Here is a 27,240-nt window from a genome sequence, read left to right as displayed (position 1 = left end):
AATCAATTTTATGACGCGTAGACAACCGTTGTCTCGATTGGAGCGTCCAATTGATGTGTTTGTCATTGGCTGAAATGTAGACTCATTGCGTGGGATTGGTTGATGCGGAAGCGCTCCGCACCTGGAGCCGCGATTGGCTGATTGTGCGCCGATTCCCTGCGTCCTGCTCCCACACGACCACCGACCAGGACCAGGGAGGGGAGCGCAGGGAGGGGGAGCTGGAAACTGCAAACTGGGAGCATCATACTTCCAGAGACAATATGTGCAAATATAATCGGAATCATGCCAGATGTCGACGAGCGACATGTTAGCTGAAACCGAAGCGGCTGCTGGGACGAGCTTTCGCCTATTTTCTTGCTAGCGTCCCGTGCAACCGTGCGGAGAAAAGTGTCACCTCTATCTCCTCCAGGTCAAAACAAAGACCACCAGCATGCCTATCCACGACCCCGAAAGCATTCTAAGCTATCAGGTAGAGTACGCCCACTCTTTGTTGCTTTACATGCATGGGGACACGTGCTCACGCTATCTGACTTGAATTTGGCATTTAAAATGTAAAAGATGTGTTCCTGAGAACTTTTGCAGAATGCTTCCTAATCGCAGCATCGGGATGCAGGGCGCGTGGGGAAACGGTTTATTTTAAAATAAAGGCACCACGTGTCAAGTTGAAGCTGATCATTTGCGACTGTTGACATGGTTCATGTGACGTATAATCCCATTCACGCCGTCGTTGTGGAAGATGCTATCACATTGCGACACACGGTGACGTCAATGATGACCGGTATTTACATGTATGTGATCTGGCAAAATGAGTCGCAAATGCACACAATTATGTAGATTTCCAATGGTGACTCTGGCGGAATTGTTAAATTACCCCCAAATGACCTTGACGCCATTCTCTCCCGCAGTCTGATTATTAGTCATTCCAGAAGTAGGATGGGGAAGCAAGGGTCCGTATAAGCATACTGCAGCTTGCTCTTATGTTCTGTAACGTGATGCTGTATCATGGCTGCACTTGGGTGCTCATGTGTGGGCAAAGCTCAAGCATGAAAAGACGAATTGGCAGACCTGTTTGGATTGGTTCAAGGTACTTTATAACAGTCAGGCCATGTCATGTGCATGATCAATAACATCAAATGCAATATAGACAAACAACTTCCCATTCACATTTACACTTGAATAGAAATGTTTTTGTGGAACTACTAGTTTAGTAGAATTGAGTCACAGTACAGTGCCCACCACACATTCACTTGAACATGCAAACTTGAATTTAAATGGCCTTTCTTTTCTGTTATGCTGTAAAAATACATCATTTAAATTATTGCAAAACTGCAGGATCATGATCGCTGTTTCTAATATTTATTTTGGAGGACAACGAACCATATTTGGTAAACTATTCTGCAGCGCTGACTAGGTTATTTCCCACTGGGAACCAATAATATGACCAAAGGATTCTAGTCAAAACAAAACAACAAACATTACTGATGACGTCTTTTTCTGTTATGGATATATTACATGAGACACCCAATGTTGAAAACTATTCTTAGTGTAATAATAATGATAAACAGAGTTTGTGATCTTTTAATTTCTCTTTTACTACTTTGTTCCATGACATCACATGTATTTTTGTCTGAGGAGAATTCATTATTCAAGTTCACAAAGGAGGGAGTATGTCATTCTGACATTCTACACTTAAAAAAAAAGAGTCTGATTTTCATGACCCTAACATTTTACTTACTAACACAATGTGCACACCCCACACTTTTAGAATAGGATGTAAAAACCATGTAATTTCCCACAGCCAACTAGTGTTAACAAGGAGAATTGGATTGGATTGAATAACTATTCATTCCGTATTCGGGAAATTTCGTCGTCACAGTAGCAAGGGGTTAAGGATGCAGAAATAGGAAAGGCATTTTAGACATAATGGGGCTACTTAAAACATATTTTTATTGGTTCTAATTCACCACCTACTCACAAAGTAACAAATATCTATCTAGTGGTTATGATATTCAATCCTAAAATGTGACATTACTCAGTACGGACGAGAGAAAGGACAGGAGACCGACTTGATGGACGTGCTGTAACAACAGGACATATGATTAAAAACATTGCTGTAGTTTCATACAACCTCACATTTTAAGTTCAGGTTTTAGTGGACACAATTTGGTATCATCCGGTCATGTTTGTCCTGCAGTGTTTTCTTTGAGTGATGAAGCCAATAATGATTTTGTTGTCTGGACAGACCAGTTGATATCGTGCTACTATTCATTTTCTTATTTTTCATTCATTCATCTTCCGTACCACATATCCTTGCAAGGATTGTGGGGGTTGCTGGTACCTATTCCAGGATACTTCAGCCATAAGGCTTACTACAACCTAGACTGATTGCCAGTCAGCGATAGGGCACCCACATAGATTGGTCCTGGGGCAGTCACCCAAATTGCCCATAGAAAAAAAAAACATCCCTGGAATTGCTCATTTAGTGGTCTATATTAACCGAATAGTTCTGAGGATGGAAGTGTAAATTCAAACCTAGCTTTCACATTCAGAGTTTGTATGTCCTCTTTCATTCCCAAAATTTTTCAATTTAAAAAAAAAAAAATGTTTTTTTACATTGCTGCAAAATAAAGCTCAAGTTTCATAGCTGTCAACTGTCTAGCACACAAAAAATATTGTCATTGCGTCCAACAGGGTAAGTCATTCACAAAAAGGAATGTACATATTGTAAATACGCATTTAAATTGACTGCTACAATTAATTTTAAACAGCCACAAATTCCTACTAAACCAATCTTACTACAACTAAAACAATTAGAGGTGGAAGATAGAGAGCGGATTGGAACATGAGGCATCGAGCGCGGTGCATACAGATGACTCATTCTGCCTGTGGGCTAAAATAGTCGTTAAACCAGCAGTCCTCTCTTTTCCTGTCTCACCATTACATCCTGTCATGTATTGATGCGCTAGCCACAGGCACTCGTCTCAAGGTGTCAGACACAAACTGTAATCGTGTACGTAATATTTGTCTATGTGTGGCACACAGAGGCCATCTCAGTCTGCCAGTGACAGGTCCAGTTGTTTGAGTCAGGACCTGTATCCCTCAGGGTGCTTTGAGGGGTAAAAAGAGTCCACGTTGATTTTCTGGATAGGATTTTAGTTATACCGAACCAGGTCTCCCCGTTGGTGTACAGTCTGATAAGGCTCCTGCCAGAAGAACATATGACAGTTAGTATGTGCCAGTCTTCTGTCCATTTATTTATCACACTACTTTTTACCTTCTATATTCTATGCTTGCTCAAATCAACACAAATTTTAACATGTTTAAAGGTTGACTTGTTTAACTTTTTTTAGAAAAAATAATGATATTCATTGAAAAAAGGGCACAATTAAAAGCGCATTATTTTAAATTTGCACTTTAATTATTCATTAAATGGCCGGAATATTTCAATAGACATTAAAAACATTTTTTTGTATATGTTCTAACAAGATTCTCAATTGTTAAGCCAATGTTTCTCCAATTTGAAATGACAATTTGCTTTTAGAAAAGTTTTGTTTTGATTCTGTGTTTCTGTGATTCTTGTTACAAATGTCAAATTAGTACAGAAACAAAACAAGGTTATGCAGTGAAGGTACCTTTGACCAATAGAGAACTGATAAGTTGAAAATTGATGCCAGAATTGCATGACTTCTCCACGAAAATTAATGTACATTGAGTTTTCCTATATTACCTTGCGGTATGGTAAATTGACAACAGGAATATGGACAAATGTGTGTGATAAAGTTGTGTAGCATTTGGGTTAATTGACCAGCAAAAAGATTGAATATTTAAGTGTTTACATAAGCTGGTTGGTAAAATGGTAATGTCCCATGCAATGCCACTTTGTGGGACCCCAGGGGCCCTTGAGGATAGGTTTTCCCACCCCTGCGCTAGTCCATAGGAAATGTTTTATCAACCATTTCCATGGATTGAATTTCTGCTGTGATTGATATAATCACTGCTTCTGTGATGCAATATGTCCCATGCAATGCCACTTTGTGGGACTCTGAATGCTCTGAATCACTCCACAGCTCTAATGGAGTGAAAATGAAAGCACATTGATTGACCTGCTGGGCTGAAAGGGGGCTGGGAAAGTGGGAAAGTTTGGTAGAGGATGAGTGCTTCTCAAATCATTGCTGCTCTGTTTGTTATGACCAACTCAATGTCTTTCAATGACAAGAACATTTATAGATTCAGATGCGTGACAAGCTTTCTTCTGGTTTTATTCTTTGTGTTGCATCGAAGTGACAAATATTTGCTCTTTTCTAATACTGAGGGACAAAAACATGACAAAAGGAGTCCACTTTAAATAGAGTTTTAAGATGACGTCTAGGACATTTCTGAGAACACAGCTCATGTGGTAATACAAAAGCATCTACATGGTTGACGATAGTTTATTGACGATGAGAGTTGTCCTATGATGTCCACAACAAACAAATTTGCAATACTAAGTGAAGTTATTTCCCGTGTCCATTATCTTTAAAGTTTCTGTTCTGCTGGTTGCTGAGTGTTACACAAAAGCTATGATGCAATTGGATGGGGTCTCTACAGCGTTGGCAGCCCGGTGCTTGTAACAGACGCTGTGTTGCTTCCATAAATTCACACGACATAATTTGAAGTTCCCCTCCTTTTTGTAAAATGGGTTCGTGATGCCAAATTAAACATTGGATTGAAAACTTTAATTTTATGGCCAGGATGATAGTAGTATTTATACCTTTGGGGTTTTTATAATGCATTAGAACCTTCATTGGTCCCTGGTGACCATGATAATAGATGTGACATTTTACACCAAGCTTAAGATTTGTTACGGGATTTTTGCGATGGCAAAGTTGGGATGCAATTACTTTTTTTCTTATGAAACTGGTGAATATTTTATCCAGTCTCCCTGTCTCTATAAATGTTTACATGTGGTTCTGTTAAGTTCATTGTTAAAAAAAATATTCATGATTTAGTGGGACCTGCAAGCCATATTTGACTGAGTCACAGACAAGTGGAGTTTATTCTGGACCAATGCTACCTTTAGAGACTGATGAAACTCCAGTATGTTTTAACCAAACAGTCCATAGCATTTCCAATTTATTCTCCATCTGTCCCCATAGAAAAAGCCACTATTGTCCATTAAAATCTTACTGCAACTTGACTTTTGCAAAAGCCTTCCTGCGGCACTTGGAGATTCCAACTTATCAAGACAGAAAAAGACAGTTTGTTTCCCATTGAGAACCCTTTGCATAGAGGAGCGTGAGTAATCTGCATGGAAAATGAATTAAGAGAGTCTGAAGGTTTACCCTGTCGCATGCTACTATAGTTCAAGGACAAGAACATATTAGAAAAAGGTTGGTTGCCAGGATGCATAAGCACGCAGTAGAAACACTGGGTGTCCCCAGTCAGTGGAAAATTCAGTTCACAGAGGTGTGCGCTCACCTTAAGGGGGAAAAAAACCTTGTCTCATGAGCCTTTTAATTACGTGAAGCACTTAAGTGTCAGACCAGTGATTTCAGCATTGAATAAAAAAGAACCATTAACCTCCAAACACAAAAGAAAAACAAAAAATGTCCGCATGCTAGTAGCCAATGGCTGAACAAGAAGATCTAAATGGAAACTTTGTCCTTTCATGTGTGCCTGCTTGACCGAATAAATCCACACTTGAAGATATGATAATGCATTACTATTTCAGGGACCTTTTATAGTCTCTATTCCATCATGCGCTCGTTTGGTGTTTACATATTTGTTAAAGCTCCAATTTGAATGGTGCCTCGAGCTTGATCTGCAAATCCACCCACTGCATAGAGCTTTTTACTTATTCAGCCACAGCTGCAATGGCTGATAATACAGTTTTTGTTTTGTTTTGATGTGTGAGCGTGAGTGCTGGTGCGCATATATGTGTGTCAGAGAGAAAGAATGGATCATCTTTTCTATTTGAGACCGATATAGTCCATTTAGGATACTGATAAGATCACAGACTCTTGCCAGTCCTTTACCAAGATGTATCAACTATAAAATAAAATAAATGAACACTTACGACTGTAGGGCTATATTGACATTTTATTCTATTGGCACCAGAGGGAATTCTGAATCCAGGTCAACATTTTAAACATGAAGATTATACATCGTTAGAATTCAACATGAGTAATTTGATTTTTTCTCTATATAAAGTAATGCAAGGCGGCCCGGCGGATGAGTGGTTAGCGCGTCAGCCTCATAGTGGGGGACCTGGGTTCAAATCCATGTCGGTCCACCTGTGTGGAGTTTGCATGTTCCCCCGGGGCTGCGTGGGTTTTTCCGGGTACTCCGGTTTCCTCCCACATTCCAAAGACATGCATGTGTAGGCTGATTGGACGCTCTAAATTGCCCCTAGGTATGAGTGTGAGTGTGAATGGTTGTTTGTCTCCTTGTGCCCTGCGATTGGCTGGCCACCAATTCAGGGTGTTCCCCGCCTCTGGCCCGAAGTCAGCTGGGATCAGCTGTATATAGGCTATATTAATACAGAAAATGTAGTGAGGTGAGGTAAAAAAGTGACAAAAGTGGTTAACAGCACGTGCGATAGCTATGGAGTTTTAGTGCAAGATTAAAATTTGCAGTGCTAAGACTGTTGCAAAGTCTGAAATTATTACTTGATTGATATGCATCTGGCATTGTTATCACATTTTATAGTGCAGTAGGCATCCAGCCTGTGCCTGCCCGCACCTAAGTCAGGCGAGTGAACCACTACACTATTAGGTGACTTGCTTGTTCATTAAATTATCATTAATTTTTATTATTGTGCCCTGTAATGGTTTTTTCTTCTTCTTCCTGACATGACTAATTCAAGCATGTTTCCCACTGAGATTTTAACAGGCATCTTGTCATCGTAATGTGAAAGCTCTAATCGTCTTCATTTCCTCACTAATTCAGACTCACAAGCTTCGCTAATGACACTTGAGGAAGACATTGTGAACATTGCGAACATTACACTCCGTAACCTTCCCTTGCATTAGCAATCATTCACTCGTAAAATGTACAGTGACCAAGGTTAGAACAGACCTGCAGTTTTTTTTCTCAGAATCTCCTGTTTTTGGCACCAAAGGATGGTTACAATTGAATTGTGCCAAGTGCATGCATCTTATATTAGTGGTAAAGGAAAAACTCCTACTGAATACTAATACCTACTGAGTTTTATTTGAGTGTGTGTGGTCTGATCCAGCTTGACGGGTAATGTGCAATCAAGAGATGGTCATGCATCTACTCCGCTGTCTACTTTCATTATAAATGCAGTTTTTTGGTTCACACATTGTTTTTGTCAGACAAACACTCAGTGGTGTAGTTGGAGTATTGAAAATATGTTTGGGAAAAGGTTCAGTGATAATCATAGTGAAAAGATTGATCACTGTAAAACTGTCCCTAACAACTAAAAACATTACTGTATTTCCAACACTTTTAAAATAGCTAAATCCATTGTTTCTTCTCGTACATTTTTGTACATCATTTTAAACTCACTTGGACTACTATGACCTCAGGAAGTGATTTTTCAAAATGTTTGTTCGACGCAGGACAGTCTGACTGTTCGTGATAAAAATGTTTATCATGCCTAAAGTTGTCAACATTTTCATGCATTTTTTTTTCTTTGTCATTCAGCGGCCAGATGAGGAAGTGGTAATAGACCAAGGGGGGACAAGCTCGGTGTCAAACATCCACTATGAGAAAGAAGAACTTGAAGGTATATGCAAAAAAAGAGGAACCCAAACGTATTTATTTGTAGCATTATTATCTCAGACACTCTTCTATTCATTGCAAAGTCATCCTGCAATAGAAGCCTAATTTGGGGAATTATGAAGACTACTTTTTAATATCTTGTACTAGTTCATAGACATTTCAATGGTGAACTGGAGGTCAGAAATTATATGATTTCACAGCATTTGGAAAATCATACCATATAAGCACTCAGACTGCGATGCGAACTCAATCTCTTTTTAAAAAAATCAACATATTATTGAATTTATCCTGACAGTGCCAAATAAAACACAGATTTAATAATTATTTAAAGACATGTTTATTGATACAGCTTGTACTAGATTCCATTGTGTCATGCAGGGCGACTTAATGGTATAGCTGGTAAGTGCACTTTGCATCCTAGAATAAAATAACTATGGAATAAATTCTGTCACATCTTGTTCAGGTCACAGGACTCTCTTCGTGGGTGTTCGGATGCCCCGACAGAGCCATCGACACCACAAGGCTCATAGCTCTCGACATCGTAAGAAAGACAAGAGGACAGGAAGCATTTCAGTACAACAAAGCGCCGGAAATGAGAAGTCTCCCTGTCATGGTACACGCAGAATACATTTGCCAGTTCTCCATGTTGGCAGTCTTCCCAGTCAATTGCCATCTGGTCTATATCATATTTTTTTTATTTGAACAATTACATCACACAGTTTTAATGGGTGCTCCATCATGGCTATCAATACTGTTGGTTACACACCCACACACACACACACGCATCCCCATGCATATGGAAACACAAACACGTGTACATGCCCCAAAGCAAAGATTGACAAGCCTGATAATTAGCATGGACTAGTCTGCATGTACGCTTATGAGCACGATCACATTAGTGTAACACGCAGTAGGATACAATCATTAACATTTAAAAAGAAAAAGCTACCAGTAAAAACCATAAATTTGAAAGTCTTCTCATTTCATGGAAAGTGATCTAAATGGAGAAAATTGTCATGTTATCACTTTATCAGACACACCTTCCCAACGGGTCCAGTTCATTCTGGGAACTGAGGAAGATGCCGAGCACGTGGCCCACGAGTTGTTCACTGAACTTGATGAGATTTGTGTGAAAGATGGCAAAGATGCTGAGTGGAAGGAAACGGCCAGGTGAGTTATTGCTTTGGGAGCCATTGGCAATAAAACACGATAATAAAAACTTTGGCAGGAAGTTTGCGTTTTGAGGCTACTGAACCATTTCTTGACCAGGAAGTGCTAAAGTGCATTTCATATTATTATAGGGTTTTATACCCTAACCCCTAAACCTAACTCATAATTTAAAATGAAATGTTCCTGACATTTTTGTGATTTTTATGATGATTTGGAATCTAATTCATATTATTTAAATGAATTTAAATCAGTCACATCCAAGGTGGCTACCCATCATCTCTTGACAAAAAAAAGGTGATTGGACTGCATTTCGTTTCCTTTCATGCCTCTCAGCATGACTGTAGTGTAGTAGTAATATTGATATTGTACTTTGGGGGCTTGAGCACACGTCTATTTTCTCTCTGGTTTGTCAGATGTTTACTCATTTTAATAACCGTAGTCCCGTGACTTGACTGCTGTCACTCTCTGTCCTCAGGTGGCTCAAGTTTGAGGAAGATGTGGAAGATGGTGGCGAGAGGTGGAGTAAGCCATACGTGGCTACACTTTCTCTCCACAGTCTCTTTGAGTTGCGGAGTTGCATCATCAATGGCAGTGTGCTGCTCGACATGCATGCTGACTGCATTGAGGAGATTGCAGGTGCAGCATATGATATGATGAATCACCTCTAAAAGATCCAAAATAGATTTTTTTTCTCTGTACCTGATGGCCAGATATTACTTTCACTGAGCGACATGTTTGATAACACAACAGATGTAGTATTGTCTTGTGAGTACCAGGCCTTTTGAAATACACGAACGTATACAGTACACAAAGCAAACGTATTGGTATCTAGGAATGTATATGTATAGACGTATAGACGTGTAGATATGTAGACATGTAGCTATGTGGATATGTAGATATATAGATTATATATATATATATATATATATATATATATATATATATATATATATATATGTATATATATATATATATATGTATATGTGTATATATATATATATATATATATATATATATATATATATATATATATGTATATATATATATATACACACATACACACAAATAGATATACATATAGATTGATAAGTGCATGTGAATAAGCAATCACTGTCTATTCACTTCAGTTTATCCAGAATGATTCTGTGACAAATGAGGGCATGCACACACCAACACACACTTAACCATGTGACTCCTGCCACAAGCACCTGTAGAAGCAGGCACACTGTGCATAAGCGTGTTTAATGACATGTCTACTTTTAGATATACTAGAAAATAAATAAAATTGAGTAATAATATTTTTATTAGTAATTTTCCAGTGTTAATCAAAATATTTACAGTATATGTAAATGAGTAGAAAGGGGTTTCTTTGTTTTGCGAGAAAAAAACTTATTTATTTAACGCAGACATGGTCCTGGATCATCAGGAGGCGTCCCATGAACTGGACGATAGTGTCAGGATTAAAGTGCGAGAGGCCTTGCTAAAGCGGCACCACCACCAGAATGAGAAGAAAAAGAACCTCATGCCGATCGTGCGCTCCATCGCAGAGGGGACTCGCAAGCAATCAGAGCCCCACCTCACAGGTTTTTATTGTACATTTCATTCACATACATTTTCTGGTAAATTTCCTTGTGTCCGTGGTAAAGATATATAGTAAATTGCTTCCAGCGATAAACTTGATGTCAAAGTTGCTCAAAATGAACAGCAGGTAACAGTTTTGATAGAAGCAGTTCAAAGTAATGCTTGATTACTTTCTCACAAAAGCCAAGCGAGGCGGCTCAAATTTTTGCATACACTACATGTTAAAGCAAATTCAGTTTGAAATTGCAATTCCCTGTTAACAATGGTAATGGACCTTTTTGACAAGTGTTCTACCAAATTGTTAAGCTCTGTATTTCCATTTTGTATTACAGTTGGCAATGGTGAAAAGAAAAAAACAGTCATCAAAAACCTTGCCTTTCGAGTTAATATCGTGCCTTGGGCATATTTCGATGGCATGTACTGGTGTTTCTGGAGTGCAATTATTTTGGTTGTGGTTCAAGTCTCAAATATGAGAATTTATAACAGTGGAGCGGGAGAGATGACTTGAACTGAAAATACAAATAAAATGGGGCGCAAAGCCACTTGGGGTAGAAATCTTTTGGGGACAAGCAGAATAATACTTTCTCACACGTAGCAGCATCAGCAACCTCTCCGCAACCTGCACCCCCCGTTGAGCAAGGCAAGAACGGCGCAGGACAGGATGGCAATCAAGTGGATCTTAGTAAGGTACAAATTTAAAGCATTCTGCACGCAGAATGCTCCAATTCCTCTTAGTGACCTAAGTCAGTTTTTTTGTACTTGTATTTTGACGAGGGCATCCCGGCGGCGCGAGTGGTTAGCGCGTTGGCCTCATAGTGGGGGACCTGGGTTCAAATCCGGGTCGGTCCCCCTGTGTGGAGTTTGCATGGTTTCCCTGTGCCTGTCTGGGTTTTCTCCGGGTACTATGGTTTCTTCCCACATTCCAAAGACATGCATGGTAGGCTGATTGGACACTCTAAATAGCCCCTAGGTATGAGTGTGCCCTGTGATTGGCTGGCCACCAATTCAGGGTGTCCCCCGCCTCTGGCCCAAAGTCAGCTGGGATAGGCTCCATCAGCCACCGTGACCCTAGTGAGGATAAAGCAGTTCAGAAAACGAGATGAAATATTTTGACGAGTATTTTTCTGTTCATCAGGAGCATATTCATTTGTCTGTCAACAAGTGATATGGTGTTAACATGGTGCATGGGTTGGACAAGTGAGAGACATGTGAGAAGCTGTCATCCGGTAGCCCCTCGATATTTCTTAGGTGGACCTCCACTTCATGAAGAAGATCCCAGAGGGTGCAGAGGCCTCCAATGTGTTAGTCGGAGAGCTGGACTTCTTGGAGAGACCCATTGTGGCCTTTGTTCGCCTGTCCCCTGCTGTTCTGCTCACTGGCCTCACCGAGGTCCCAATACCCACAAGGCAGGCAGAAAAACTTTCCACTATCTAAAAAAGCACTTCAATTGTGTGGAACCGGTGTCTGATATGCCATCAACTCATAATTTTAGGTTCCTCTTCATTCTTTTGGGCCCTGATGGAAAAGCTCAGCAATACCATGAGATTGGTCGCTCGATGGCAACTATTATGACAGATGAGGTAAGTCGAAACTTCAGAACAAGACTTCCACTAAGGCTAAAACACTCAAAAAATGGTTATCATAACACTTGTGTTTTGCTCCACTTGACCTCACTGAGTAGATTGCAGTGCCAAAGAGTAAAAAATAAAAATACGTTATTGAGTCCACTTCTTTATTGGAATATTGGGCTAAATGTAACGTTCAATCAGCAACACTTGGTCTATTTATTTCATACGGTTTTCCTGAGAACCACAAATAGTGAATGCAAATATACCGATCTTTTTTTTCGGTAACATACTAGCGAGAGGGATGTTTTCATATGCATGACATCTCTGTTGTCCAGATCTTCCATGGTGTGGCATACAAGGCAAAGGACAGAAGTGACTTGCTGGCTGGCATAGATGAATTCTTGGACCAAGTGACTGTCTTGCCACCCGGAGAATGGGACCCTTCTATTCGTATTGAGCCACCCAAAAATGTCCCATCTCAGGTACAAACTGTTCTTTCTGCTTAGATTTTTGCACTAGAAAGGGAATATACTGAAGATAGCTTACCTTAATTTTTTTGGTCCTAATTAAAGGAGAAGAGGAAAATGCCCGGTGTTCCAAATGGGGCAGTCTACCAAGTAGAAGAAGAGCCACAAGCGGAGCACCATGGACCTGAGCTACAGAGAACTGGAAGGTGAATAAGTGTCTTACCAATCTTTCCAATGAACAGATATCTCATTTTTTTGGTTCATGTAGTTTTTCAATGGTAATGTCAAGAGGAATTATTCAGTCTCATGTTTTAAGAGGACTCAAATGGAAAATGAAATGATGACGCATGTTCCGTGCATTTTGTTCCCGTTTTTGTGTCATGATCAGGTTGTTTGGTGGTTTAATAATGGACATCAAAAGGAAGGCACCCTTCTATCTCGGTGACTATAAAGATGGTCTGAGTCTACAGTGTGTGGCCTCCTTCCTCTTCTTGTACTGTGCCTGCATGTCTCCTGTCATCACCTTTGGGGGGCTGCTTGGGGAGGCAACAGAGGGACGCATTGTAAGAGCAAACATTTGTGCAGAATGTCAGCAGCTACATATTCCTAAACTGTGCACTTCAGAAAACATTGTATTTTTAATTGTATAGTATTCCTTTTTAGAAATACTAGTTATCAGCATGTTTTTTTTGTATTTCAGAGTGCCATTGAGTCTTTACTCGGTGCATCCATGACCGGAGTAGCTTACTCACTGTTTGCTGGCCAGCCTCTCACGATTTTGGGTAGCACAGGACCTGTTCTGGTGTTTGAGAAAATCCTCTTCAAATTCTGCAAGTATGTTTAAATGATTATAACCTCTAGATACGCTTTGTCTGATATGTTTACATGATGCATATTTGATTCTTCAGGGACTACAACCTCTCATACCTGTCACTAAGGGCCTGCATTGGCTTGTGGACAGCATTTTTGTGTTTCTTGCTTGTTGCCACAGACGCCAGCTCTCTGGTGTGCTACATCACTCGCTTCACAGAGGAGGCCTTTGCCGCCCTTATTTGTATCATCTTTATCTACGAGGCTTTGGAGAAGCTGTTCCATCTGGGAGAACTTTACCCCTTTAATACACACAGTGATCTGGACAAGCTCACACTGGCATAGTAAGAAAAATAGTTTGTCTTTCAGATGTTGGAATTTTCAGACTTGCTGACCAATGGACAGCTGTAAGTCCTAAAGATTGGCGCTTTAGAATTCAGTAGGGAATTATACCAGATATAAAGTTGCAGAAAGTACGACACAAGCCTCCTGGCAACTACGATAAATGAAATTATGACTAGCCTGTCTGCCAATGGAGTTTGCATTTGTAATGCATTCTATTTCATTATGCAACGAAAAGTGATCTTTAAACTGACCACTGTCGAATATTTGGCTAGACAGGAAAATTATTATTTTGTCAAATTTTTAAATTATGTACATATGGGACCACGTGCGCTAAAAACATCAAACATAACTTGTGGTAGCCAATTGTAAGAAGATCATTAGGATGGCATTCCAGAGTCATTCCATTTAAATTTTGGATAATTTACTGTTGATTTAAGGCATTTTATTCCCATTGGATACGTTTTTGATAAAAACTTTTTGCATCTTTTGTGTTTCTTGGGGTCCATTTTTTTTATGTGAATCGCATAATACAGTAGAAAATTAGAAATCGTAGTGTTTTTGGCAGTAGAAATGAATGAGGGGGTGTCAAAACAACAACTTTGTGCCAAGGCAAGAGAGGCGAAATCGAAAGAGAGCCCACATTGTATTAATAGTTGGAATGTTTCAAAATTGGAACGGTGAGAAGCACGTGAGCTGTGTCGTGCCCAATATTATATGTATTATTTGCTATGCAAAGTTATAATCATTGTTAATCAAATATTGGCAATGTCAATACTGTACTCTATATTCGCATTCAATACTAGTATGTGATTTTTCTTTACATAAAAAAATGAATACATAATAAAAAGATTGTGTTCATCATTAGACTTTCCACTGTATACTATTAAGTTTTTAGCATGCCTCGTGTCACTGATCATCATTGTGCTGTCTTTTACTTTAGCTGCCGCTGCTCAGAGCCAGTTAGTCCGAGCAATAAAACGTTGGAACTGTGGAGTGAGCGGAATATCACAGCTGCTTTTGTTCCTTGGGCCAACCTCACTGTTAAGGTAACCTAAACATGGAGAGCTGTGAAAAATGCAGTTGCACTTGCATGTTTGCATTTGTTGCCAAGCAATCCACCCCTTCCCCTTCTCCCAAGCGATTCACCTCTCTGGAGGAAAACATTGATGGGGACGTTTCATCGATTAGCTTTTCTTGACTGAACACGACGGCATGTTATCTTTTGAAAGGTCAATAGCCTTTTCCACCTTAGCAGTGCTCCTACAGTCACTCATTCACTCACAGACTTGCTGGTTAATGTTCTCCACTGCTTCTCAGGTGCAATTTCATCAAATCATCTGAGACAAACCTGTCCTCTTTTAACAGGAGTGCATGAGTCTGCAGGGAGATTTTGAAGGGACCTCATGCGGCCATCACGGCCCCTACACCCCAGATGTTCTCTTTTGGTCCGTCATCTTGTTCTTCTCTACTTTCTTCATGTCAGCATTTCTCAAGCAGTTCAAAACAAGTCGCTACTTCCCTACCAAGGTGATCAACAAAAACGGAATGTTTTGTTTACTTATAAATGCAAATATAATTATAAATAGAGAATCAAAAAATTAAAAAAATGATTCACAATTAAACACATAAATATAATAAACAACTCCAAAAGTTTTTTAAGTTTTTTTTTAATGACAAAAAGTCGCTTGCCCTATAAAACTTTTCTCATCTTCACTGCATTTGGCTTGCCATGCGAAAAGGTTTGATAGCCCTTATATACTAGATGTAGTGTTTACAAAGAGGTCAAATTCTTAAATTTAGTAACCTAATTTAAATTTTAATCACCATTATTTAGGCAGTTGTAGATATTGTTTATAGCATTGTTTCTGTTTTCTGTCCTTATTCCTTGTGATCAGGTGCGGTCCATGATTAGCGACTTTGCCGTCTTCCTCACAATTGTTTTCATGGTATTGCTCGATTACATCATAGGAGTACCTTCCGAGAAGTTAAAGGTGCCCAGCAAATTCCAGGTAAATTGTCAGAAGGCACTCATTTCTCTAAGAGTTGATCATCTTTCATTTGCATGTGTTGACTGTCTTTCTCCTTTAGCCCACTAGAGATGACAGAGGGTGGCTGATCAACCCAATAGGACGTAACCCCTGGTGGACCGTTCTGGCAGCGTCTATCCCTGCCCTTCTCTGTACCATCTTAATCTTCATGGACCAACAGATAACTGCTGTCATCATCAACCGGAAAGAGCACAAACTGCTGGTAAACAGGCAGTTATTTTGAATAATATCATTGGGTTTTGGAGCAATTTGCCCGAAAGCAAATGTACCGTTTTTATCATAAAACCAATACGCCCCCATGTCTTACTGTGACATGTCTTAGTGATTTCTTTTGAAGCCAATTCTCCCTCTTTAAATGAATGAATATTGCAAAAAAAAACTGATTTAATTGGAAAGGAACATATACTCCTAGGAGGGAACCGGCTCACCTTCTAAGACTTACATAAACAAGCTCACTTTTTTTACTCATTTATATCAAATATCAACAAAATACAATTAAAAATCCTGACATCGCTTCCAAGTCTCTTTTGGTGGAGATTTTTTTTCTTGTATTTTGTTGGTCTTGAACTACAATATGAGTGACCATTTTTGGCACCAATTTGTATAGGATGGGGATAATGTGTTTTTTTTGCACAGGTTGTTTTGGTGCAGGAGCTTTATTTATTTTTTTATTATTATTATTATTGAGAGAAAGCTAATAAGATAATTATTGAGCTGCATAATACCCTACATGTGTTTCTTGCGATGATGAACCCAGCTGAGGCTGTTTGTCATATAAAGTCCTTATTATGATGTTTCACGTGATGTATTGTTGGACCATTTTATTACCTTTGTCGGCGACTTCAAACCTGAGTATAGAGTTTCCTGTATTTTTTTTCAGAAAGGTTGTGGCTATCACTTAGACCTCTTAATGGTGGGGCTGATGCTGGCCGTGTGCTCCATCATGGGTTTGCCGTGGTTCGTAGCTGCAACTGTGTTGTCCATCAGTCATGTGAATAGTTTGAAGTTGGAGTCTGAGAGCTCAGCTCCAGGAGAGCAGCCTCGCTTTCTTGGCATCCGAGAGCAGAGGCTCACTGGTCTGGTCATCTTCTTGCTCATGGGATGCTCTGTTTTCATGACTGGAGCGCTTCAGGTAAGTGCTGCCACCCTAAGGTTATCACATTGCTCTATCTTGTTTTTACGTATGTATTTTCTCACACAGTTCATTCCAATGCCGGTGTTATATGGTGTCTTCCTCTACATGGGCGCCTCATCCCTGAAGGGCATCCAGGTAACTTTTCTATGTGACGCTAAGTAGAGAGCTGATTTGGCCAACTTGCACACCATAACCTTTAATCCAAACTATGGTAGTCCCTGGAGTAGTCACAATTCAATTGGAGAGCACGTCACCCACAAAAATATAAAGTGCTATTTTAAAGTGCTAAATTAAAGTGCTATGTTTTTAAGTAACAGTAAAAAGTTTTGTAGCACAAGTGTATTATAGAGAAATGTGCATTTAGCTTAACAACTGTACAAAAAAAATTCTCTGGTATTTTACATCCCACTAATTTACATGTAAGTACAATGTACACACACTATATATAGTGTGTGTGTACACCTATATTTATACAAATTAAATTATATTGCTGAAATTAAAACTTTCAGAGATTTTTTTCATCATCCAGTATACTACTGTATTTATTCTTTAAATAATCAAAATAATTTGTTTTTTGCAACAATGGCAATTAAAATGCAAACCACAGCCAAACTCAGAAATAATTTGTCAAATTAACATCTCTCTAACAGTGTCAATACAAAGAATGTATACAAGATTTTAGCACAGCCCCAGAAATGAGTTTCATAATGTTATGGCTGCCCATCAGATTAAGCCTCGCGTACTCATAAATTTGAATCTTCATCACTGGAGCACAGTTCTTTGACCGTCTGAAGTTGTTTGGGATGCCAGCCAAACACCAACCCGACTTCATCTACCTGCGCCACGTACCCTTGAGGAAGGTGCATCTGTTCACAGTCACACAGCTGACCTGTCTCGTGCTTCTCTGGGTCATCAAGACTTCACCGGCTGCCATCGTCTTCCCCATGATGGTGAGTCGATCTCACAATTGACGAAATAGAGAAGTACTCCAATATTTGATCTATGCCTTTCGACATAATTCACATGTATTTGATGTCTTCTATATGTCCGAAGGTTCTGGCTCTAGTATTCATCCGCAAACTGCTGGACCTTTGCTTCTCCAATCGGGAGCTAAGCTACCTGGATGATCTAATGCCGGAATGGAAGAAAAAAAATCTTGACGATGCTTCCAAAAAGACCGATGAGGTACAGTCCCTGAAATAGAAAACAGCAATGTGAAGATGAAAACAAAACAAGCAGATAACGGCTGCCCGTGTTTCTGTTGTTGCAGGAGTCACAGGTTATGCTTTGTCCAAAAATTGAAGATCCACCAACTGTTCACATTCCCCTGGAGAGCAGTAAACCACAGCAGGCCTCAAAGGCCCATGACCCCAGGTTAGTGGGGATCTTTCCCCTCACTTCCAAAATTTCTAGATTTTGTGGCGCTTTTTGGTTTTGTGGCAATAACTTGTCTGTAGGTTCAAGATCCAAAGCTAAAAAAAAAAGCATCCCCCAAAAATGAAAATCTTGTCATTTATCTTCTTATGTAAAATGAACAACTCTCTCGAGGATATGATATAAAAAAAGTATAAAAGTAAAATCTTGATTTTCGTACAGCTAAGTACTGAAAAGGCTGTGCATTGCAAAGGAGTGTGTTCGTTCGTTCGTGTGTGATTATTAGAATGGAAAAGGGCAATGCAACAACAATACATGTATTGTCTTCATGTGACTTTCCTTCCCTGTACGTGTTGATTATGTTGGCTATAAGTGGGGCACCCAGTTTGTACGTACTAACATTGATACTTCCTCTCCCTTCATCCATTTTGAGCTTCTTCTCACCTCCTCCTTCCCTAGGTGTGATCCCTCTGATATTAATATATCTGATGAAATGTCTAAAACCACCATGTGGAAATCTCTCAGCTCCAATCAAAAGGACACTCGTCCTGTTTCTGCTAAGAAGGCAAGGTTAAACCCTGTGTACCGGGAACTCTCGCAATCTCACACGCACTTTGTTCCTCGTCTCTTTCCATGTTGTTGCAGCTCCTTGGCCAAACACTTCACACAGCTCTCTAAACTTGTTTTGCTTACTTTGGTAGGATTGAAGAGATCGCCTTCATTGATGAGTAAAGATTCCTACAGTGGATGCCACTCTTCCACATAACTGTCCAACTGGACCCCAGAATGTGATATGGCTGTTTGGGACCGCGGTCGTCCGAGCGCTTTGGGAAAGTCTGTAACTATTACCTGCTCCACTCAACACATACGAAGGAATATATGCAGATATGCACACACATACACTCACAGCCATGCAGATTGACCAGTTTGAATAGAGTCTTGATAGCCAGAAGATTCTAAGCACTCATTTTCTGTTCAAATCAACAACATTTTCCCCCGAACACTAAAATGAAATCTAAGAGAAACTGTAAACATATTGTCAAAAAACGGAACCATATGAAAGGACTTTTCTTTGAAATATAATATACTATGACAACTCATAATTAGTATAAGACCGAAACTCCGTCAATGTGAGGATCATCCTGTATACAGTGACATTTTTAAAAAATGTTATTTTAACATATGTATGTTTAGGTAATGATTTCTCTGTATCTCTTTCTAGATGTAAAATGTGATCAGGTCTCCCTTAGCCCTTGCGCCACCTCTTATACATATTGGAGTAAAAGGCTAATATTAACCTTATCCTACTAACATGATGAATAAATAATTCAAAAGGAACAATATAGACGACAAAATCTTAATTAAGTCTCAGAAAATATCCTTAGTTTTATGGCAGCACTATTCATTTAAATGTAATATTAATATAGATGTTGTTAGTCAAATTTAAATGCTGTGAGTTTTTTTCAGGTTGGTTCATTTTTCATTTGAACCATTTTTATTTATTTGGGTTGCCAATGAAATAACTAAAGATTGTAGATGACTTGAATGCAATTTTGAAGTAAATGTTGGGTCTTCATTCAAAGATTGTCCATAACGGCAGATTTACAAAAAAAACAAAAACAAAAAAAACATTAAGCACAGCAGTACAATCACAGGTTGACAAATTTCCAGCCTCATGCACAAGACTGAGACTCTCAAATATAGAAGTACAACAGGTGTTCATCCATACTGCGCAAAATGAAACAATGCTGCCATTTTTTTTTTACAAAGCTGGGAGGGCTAGGGGACTCCAGTGAAAAGATATTTAAGGATTCTTTTTTTTTTTGTTTACTGAAAATAAAAGTATATTTACTTCAATCCTTGATAGCTTAAATCACTGAGCTGAATGAAAAATACTTAAATGGCTAAGTAACAAAATGGTTAAGGTAGTCAGGTATGGAATGTGCTTTTAATGCCATAATTCTCTGAATTCAGAGCGCATTGTAAAATGAGCATCTATTAGGAATATATCAACATAACTAATTATTACAGGATCAACGTAATAGTGGATACAGCCAAAAGTCTAGTGTCTTGTTTCTTTACCTCAGATAAGTTTGTAAAAAATCCTGCAAGGCACTTTGGATGGAGGATATTGGAAGGAATGGAGCCGTTAAGTCATAGTGCAGTCATTTTTAAACATTTGTTTTGAAGGGGTAGCGGTAAGGGTGAGGGGTTATTTAAGCAATAATTTATGACAAATTCCATGACAACTGAAATGTAAGGATCTCAATTATTAAATCGTTTTTAATTAGGGATCCTTTGTATGATTTTAAAATTTATAAACTTAGTGTAAAAGGAAAATATTTCATTGTAAAATGACTCAATAACAGTAATAATAATATTCATTCATAACACTAATTTTATAGTCTTATACATGTCTTTGTTTGAGAATAAAGACATACTTAATCCACAATCAATAGTACTTTATTTGTATAGTAACACTTTGTAGATTAATCAAAGATGTGCTGTATTGTTTTTGAGAGAGATATCGTCCCTATAACTATTATTACAATTATTTATTTTGACTAATGAGATTTTATTTTGTTATCTTGGCTTTCTGTATATAACTTAAAAAGAATGGTGGCCTATATGGATACGTTGCCTATTTGCATTTCTTTCTTCTAAATGATGTTAAATTTACTAGAAGAGTAATGTAAAAGTTATGCGTATTAGAATCTAGAATCTTTTACTTTACTGTAAGTAGAAACACGGATTGTTTTATGTCCTTTTGCGCTGTATATTTAATCGCAATGATTTAGATTGCCGTGTGTGGGCACTGTAATCTTTTTCTCTATCGTATTGTCATGTTGTAACAACTCTCGTCTATATAATCGTTTTGTCTACTCATGTCCTGTACTTTCAAGTATGTGTATAACATTGGAATGTTTATATTTCATGTGTATACAAGGACCAACAACAAAGCAAATAAGCATGATATAAATTTCACACTAGTGTACAGTACATGTGTGTGTATATATATATATGTATATGTATATATGCACGTTTACGTGTATATATACATATATAAATATACATTATCCAATCCAATACGTGTATAAATACGTATGTATACATATACGTGTATATGTACGTATGTATACATAAATGAATCTATATATCTATCTATATGTATATATATGTGTATATATATATATATATATATATATATATATATATATATATATATATATATATATATATATATACATATAGATATAGATATAGATTCAAAGCCACAAGTAAACTGTTGAAACGTGCGCTTACAGCATATTTACTTTACTCATGTGTCCTTATTTGATAACATAATAATGTCTATGTGAATGTATGGTTGATATGCAGCCGAAAATTGTCGGATCTACTCAATACATTAGAAACCAAACCTTCTGTGGCATTGCTTGTTTAGAGCATCACAAGGTAAACCTTGTCATATTATCTGGACTATTATTTTTCTGCATCTGCAAAACCCAATTTCAGTGAAGGTTGGGTGTAAGTCAGACATAATAAAACCAAAATATAATAATTAGCTAGTTTTCCTCCCCTTTATTCAATTGAATACACAGCCCGTCACTACATCTAAAAAGGAGATTAAAACTCAAGCATGCTTTCTGGGCCTAAACTCATCTGAGAAGGTCAAACAAAAAGTAGGAAAAGAGCCAACATTTCAAATTGTGGTCCCAATTTAACTGAAATTGGGGTTTATAGTGCAGTATAATATATTGTGTGGTAAAGCAAAAGACCTGCAAATAGCAAAGATGTGCATTGTGGCCCTTTGTTTCACATACCACCAAGCTATAGGGTCAAAAGAGAGAAAGCTTTGAGAGAGATGAAAACTGCAGTTGACATGGAGCCATATAGAGTCAATGCTCTCTCTATTCACATCATTTAAAGAATGTGTCAAAGTGTACATATTTTACATGTGCGTATAGGTAATGTTGATTTTTGGATTATTTTAAAAGACAAAATAAACTATTACACAATTGTTTTCTTTTTGCCTCAAACACTACTGATTTATCTTTCTTGGTATCAACTAAATTGGATTTTGTTAGCTAAACCCCAAAATGTAACTCATCTTTACAATTTTGTCATTGTAAGCAATTGTATTTTGTTGAACCCTAAAATTTTCAATTTCATCTTAATTGGATTCAATTCTTAATTGAATAATGTGTGTTTTGGGGGTCAGAAATCAGTGGGCCTCATTAAAACACATTGTTTATTAGGGGAAAACAAAGTTCTGCTAATGAATCTTTGGCATTCATAAATTGTATTTAAAAAAATGGTAATTTACTGTAAATCTTTCTTTTCAAAGATGCTATTTGCTTAAAATAAGTTGACAAGAACAATATTTGACTATGTTATGTCTTTTACTTTTCAGAAAATGATTGATAGATCTTCATAGACACTGGATGAATGGAATAGAACCATTGTTTGTACCACTAGGAGGCAGCCATATTCCTTCCAAAAAGGTCTGTTTCAGACCGGGGGTCACATAAATTCCATCTTGTCTATTTCAAGGCCCACCAAACCAACATGATCTCCCACCTCCCTCTTTCTGGTGCCCCCCTCCCCCACTTATGATCCTTGAGGTGAGAGCAATGAGCACATCTGGAGGTGATCCTCGCTGCAAATGAATAGCCTGTGGGAAGAGAGGACCACTGGGTTAAAGATGCACAGCACCCTTTATGTATATCTAAACGTGCACGCTGAGCCCGGGGGTGTCATGTGATCTCCACTCCCAATACTGATGATTACAAACAGCTGGCGGGCTTTGCCCTCAGCCTATCGGACACCAGCTTGACAGTGACATCACGAGGGAGGAGTGGGGTGCGCGGGACATTTTGGATGGCTTTTCACCTCTTGAGATTAAACAGGCATCATCCAACAATGTGACCCACACTTTAGTCGCTTCACGCCTCTTTGCATGCTACCTAGTCTTTGCATCGTGGAGCTTAATTGGGTGGTCTCTTGGCCAGAGAATGGGGTACAGGCAATCACAGGGTACACTCTGTTGAAAAATTCAACATCTATTTGCCCTTTTTGGACAAATTGTCCATTAATCTATGAAATAACCTTAAAGGTGTTAAAGCAGTGGGTAGGTTGTCGATATGTTTTTCTTAGTTGGTGTGTCGTGAGTGGTGAAAAGCCAAAGTAAGAACGATCATTTTCAGAAGAATTCGAATCAGAGTTTTCATCTATGTCAGCCAATGAGTTAAGTTGAATGTTTAAAATCACATAGTAAAATTAAAAAGAGAACTATATCAAGCTCAAAGGCAACATTGTAGCATGTGTGTAAAAGCTCCAAGCAAATTAATCTTGCTTTCCTCTTGTTCCCTGCTCTTTTCTGAGTGAACAGAGGCAAAGCTGGGCTGACCCTCCCCTCCATCAATCTTTGTCATAAATCTGTCACGCAGAGAAAAAGGGAACTGCTGAATACAGATTTGTCAGCAATTAATCTAACCTCTATTACCAGGCTGGGATATTGTATCCTCTATATCTGAGAACAATACGATACTCTTAAGATGGAGCATGGCGTTGCCAGAGTGTGTGTGTGTGTGTGTGCGCGTGTGTGTGTGTGTGTCTGAAAGTGAAATGCATTCTTGCAAAGAACAAGGCTGTTTTGTAGATGAAACGCTGTGATTCCAAACTTCCATTTGCTCTGTCTTCCCTCCGCAGCACAACTCTTAGCACATGAGCCTTTCTGTGTGCCCTCATCTATAATTGGAAATCATTGAGACAGAGCGGTGCCATTAAAGCTGGAGGAGACACAGAGGACTTGGCAAGTGAGTTCACCTAATTGACATTCTGCACTTGATAATCGGAAACACAAAAAAGACATGGGCCCTATTTCCTCACGCGTGCCGCTGTGCACGTGTGTGCTAAAATGCAACTGTTTTTTTCCTTTTCTCGTAATTTATTCATACAAATTACAAGCACAAAGTCTGTATATTTTCCGTAAATTTGTTTATTACTTTCATATGGGACATGGTTCTCAAATGTGCGGCCCAGGAAACAATTTCTGATCCCGGGACCATATTTTATGTCCCCATTTGACATCCAATTGTAGTAGTATTGCTGCCCGCATTACTTTTTTTGATGGTCAATAGAAAATATATAAATAATTAATACATTGAAGCATCCATTTTGGGGGGAAATCAATAATTACATTTAAATAGAAAAATGATTTAAAAAGCTATTAGGAATTTAAAATATCTAAATAAATCAAAATAAAATGTATTTTAAACACTTCAAAAAATATATGAGAAGAAAATTGAAATTAGCTGCATAAGAAGAAAAAATACATTTAAATAAGCATGGGTGGTGTGTTTAGCTATAGATTTTTTTTCTTTTTGGGGCGGACGTGTGTTTCTGCAAATGCGTCTTTTCAATATCCAATTCCTTTTTGTATACTCACACAACACATCAGAATAGATGTTCACTCTAGTGACACTGACATTAACCCTTTCAGTGTTATTATCTAATATAAGTATGCATATCTCTGAGCCGTTTATCCTCATGAGATTTGTGGGGGCATGAGAAGACTAACAATTTGGGCTTCAGCACCCCCACTACCTTATATGTCAGGACCACCAGTACAAGGAAGGATGGATTGGCAGCATTTTAACTCATTTGCTGCCATTGAGGGTGATAAACGTGCAACTCTGTTGGAGAAAATATTTCAAAGGAATATTTTAAGCTTAAAGGATGAAAAGGCCCACTAGAGCCGCAGCTTGAACGGCTAGTATATCGTCATCAAATGATGATGATTTTTTGTTGTTGCCCCAAAGCCTTATCGTTTGACAGCAGTGACAAATTGCCATTAAGTTTCCCCTTCTTTTATCAGATATCCTGTTCCTGTTTGTGCCTTTCTTTTCTTTTGCCGTTGCACATTTTCACCCTTGACATCTGTGCATGTGCAAAATCTAAACTGGTAGGAATGACATTTGCACTGAGGCAGTCCCGTTTAAAAAAGATTTGTGTGTCTTGTCAAACCCCCTTCTCACTCTGGCGCATGACCGCACATACACACATGCGCACCCTATTATAATTACTGGGACAGTTCAGTGGAGCAGTGGGCCAGTGCTCAGCTGCTTGAGACAGAATTAGAGTGGCAAACAGCTGAGCTTCTCCAAGGTACTATCATGTGACCTATCCCACCCACTGGGCCAAAAAGACCAAGGGTATAGTTACCATGCTCAGTTTCCAGCATGCTCTCGTGAATGGGTATCAATAATCGCATTCTGAAGTGCAAGTGAATTTGCAGAACAAGATCCAAAGCAAGCATTGTGTGCTTTAAACTCCATCCTGTTCTGAACTCTTATCGTTGTCATGAGTACTGCTTTGTTGCCTTTACTCCCCCCCACAAGCTTGTTCCAGTGACCCCCTTTGGGCCACATGGCAACACGCGGAGGTGTTCCTTCTATGACAAGAGAGCACATCTGGAAGCTTCTGCTCAACACTGCCTTATCTATGATGAAAAGAACAGCCCCTGCAGCACATTGTGGAATTGTTTAGATGCATTGTTTCCTTCCCTGGACAACAACAGTAGGGATTTTTTTCAGTGTCTGTCAGCAAAGCATGTAAATGTGAAAAAGCTGAGTGCTGCATGAGGTATTACTTGTCTGAGTCACTTGATAAAAGGTCTTGTAGCAACCCTACACTTCCAGGCCTTTCAAAGGTGACCATTCAATCAAAGTACTTTTGGACTGCAGATGGCTTAACACAATAGAGGAATTGAACAGCCCAGAATCTATGATCGGAACACAATTTATCACAATATTTTGTTCCTGTAGCTTGTATTTAAAGAATTAATAAGAGTCTCGTAGGATTTTCAAAACAAATATTTCAAGTCAACACATTTACCAAGGAGGATAATTCTATTCGGTACACAGTTCAGTGTTTTAATGTACTCAGATGCATGTGTAATAATAATTAAGGAGTGATTATCACAAGATAATTACAATTAGAATATAATGCAATAGTGTTAATAAAACCTGGAGGGTAAACTCGTTAAGTAGCCATTACATTACATATTGATGATGTCGGCCGTGTTCGTGAATAGTCGAGACAAATGCGAAAGGCCTAGGAAGGCGACCATACAACCTGGTTGCTGTGTGTAGAAAGCTAATTATTTTACTTATTTAGCCACACATACATATTTACAATCAAGGCCAATCCTATGTAATTCTGGGCAGGAGCAAGAGCAGAGTTTTAACATTGAACGAGGAGATAGTTAGATAGCTATATGTTATTTCAGTATCACAAAGAGATTTACACATATTTCAAACAACTTTTCCTATCCTAATAGCCGCTCAATCACTTTACTAACAAACAAGTTATTTGAAAATAAACAATTGAACTGAACATGCAGACAAATAAGACTTCCAAACATATACGTACTCTACATCTTTTACAAAAAAAATACTTGAATGCTGTGGCAGATTTGAAGCAAAAGAACTAGCCTATTCTTCTTCATTTGTACCCGCATGACTACCGAGCAGTGACTTCCTCGCGGTTGCTAAGGTGATCATGCCTGAAGGAGCGGCGCAATGAATTGCACTGCAGCATTAAATCACATTGCGCAAAATGTTTCATTCTTGACATTCTATTGATTTTTTGTGTTGTGTTGTGATTGGCTGATAACCCATCCAGGTTGGCCTCTGCCTCTTGCCCAAAGTCAGCTGGGATACAAACGAGTTTACCCATAACTCTAATATGAATACCTAATACAGAAAATAAATGTTGGTCATAATTCTAAGGCTACCGGTTTGACAACATAAAAAAATTAAAAGCACCCCATTGTGCAAAGACAAAAACCTATTATAGTCATTTAAATTGATACAATTAAAAATCACCCTATGAAGCACATCTCAAATCTGTATGCATGTATTGTTCTGGTGTTGAGTTTAGATTGTGTACTGCTGAGCCATGACTGTTTACAGCGGAGTAACATGAGGACTTGAGCGGCTTGTCCCGCCTACACC

The 27,240-nt window shown here is 38.6% G+C and overlaps 1 protein-coding gene across 3 annotated transcripts; it reads left to right on the top strand.

Annotated features, from left to right (window-relative positions):
• The first annotated feature begins 146 nt into the window (after nt 1-146).
• slc4a8 (solute carrier family 4 member 8) lies at nt 147-22,247 on the top strand. Of its 3 annotated transcripts, none has more exons than XM_077602060.1 (25): nt 151-469; nt 7,648-7,729; nt 8,189-8,338; nt 8,760-8,895; nt 9,371-9,531; nt 10,302-10,478; nt 11,075-11,163; nt 11,725-11,882; nt 11,969-12,056; nt 12,380-12,526; nt 12,617-12,717; nt 12,900-13,074; nt 13,212-13,345; nt 13,420-13,665; nt 14,607-14,712; nt 15,032-15,193; nt 15,562-15,675; nt 15,755-15,916; nt 16,595-16,846; nt 16,916-16,984; nt 17,626-17,799; nt 17,903-18,034; nt 18,120-18,223; nt 18,683-18,788; nt 18,925-22,247. In XM_077602060.1, the coding sequence occupies exons 1-25, from the start codon at nt 431-433 to the stop codon at nt 18,928-18,930; spliced, it is 3,270 nt and encodes a 1,089-aa protein (XP_077458186.1). In that variant the 5' UTR covers nt 151-430; the 3' UTR covers nt 18,931-22,247. The 3 variants fall into 3 exon arrangements, with proteins under 3 accessions (XP_077458188.1, XP_077458186.1, XP_077458185.1); XM_077602059.1 differs by having other exon boundaries at nt 11,072-11,163; XM_077602062.1 differs by lacking the exons at nt 17,903-18,034; nt 18,120-18,223; nt 18,683-18,788; nt 18,925-22,247 and having other exon boundaries at nt 147-469; nt 11,072-11,163; nt 17,621-17,786.
• Nucleotides 22,248-27,240: the final 4,993 nt, after the last annotated feature.

This window comes from Stigmatopora argus, chromosome 6, assembly GCF_051989625.1.
Source record: "Stigmatopora argus isolate UIUO_Sarg chromosome 6, RoL_Sarg_1.0, whole genome shotgun sequence".
In the NCBI taxonomy this organism is placed as follows: Eukaryota; Metazoa; Chordata; class Actinopteri; order Syngnathiformes; family Syngnathidae; genus Stigmatopora; species Stigmatopora argus.
Note: the sequence above shows the minus strand (reverse complement) of the source record. Positions and strands in the feature narration are given on the sequence as shown.

What these genes read in the sequence shown, in the direction of transcription:
- slc4a8 (XM_077602059.1), top strand. Translation starts at nt 431, where the DNA reads ATGCCTATCCACGACCCCGAAAGCATTCTAAGCTATCAG. An exon ending in GAGTGGAAGGAAACGGCCAG is followed by an intron (nt 8,896 to 9,370) that starts GTGAGTTATTGC and finishes CTCTGTCCTCAG; the next exon opens with GTGGCTCAAGTTTGAGGAAG. An exon ending in GACAAGCTCACACTGGCATA is followed by an intron (nt 13,666 to 14,606) that starts GTAAGAAAAATA and finishes CTTTTACTTTAG; the next exon opens with CTGCCGCTGCTCAGAGCCAG.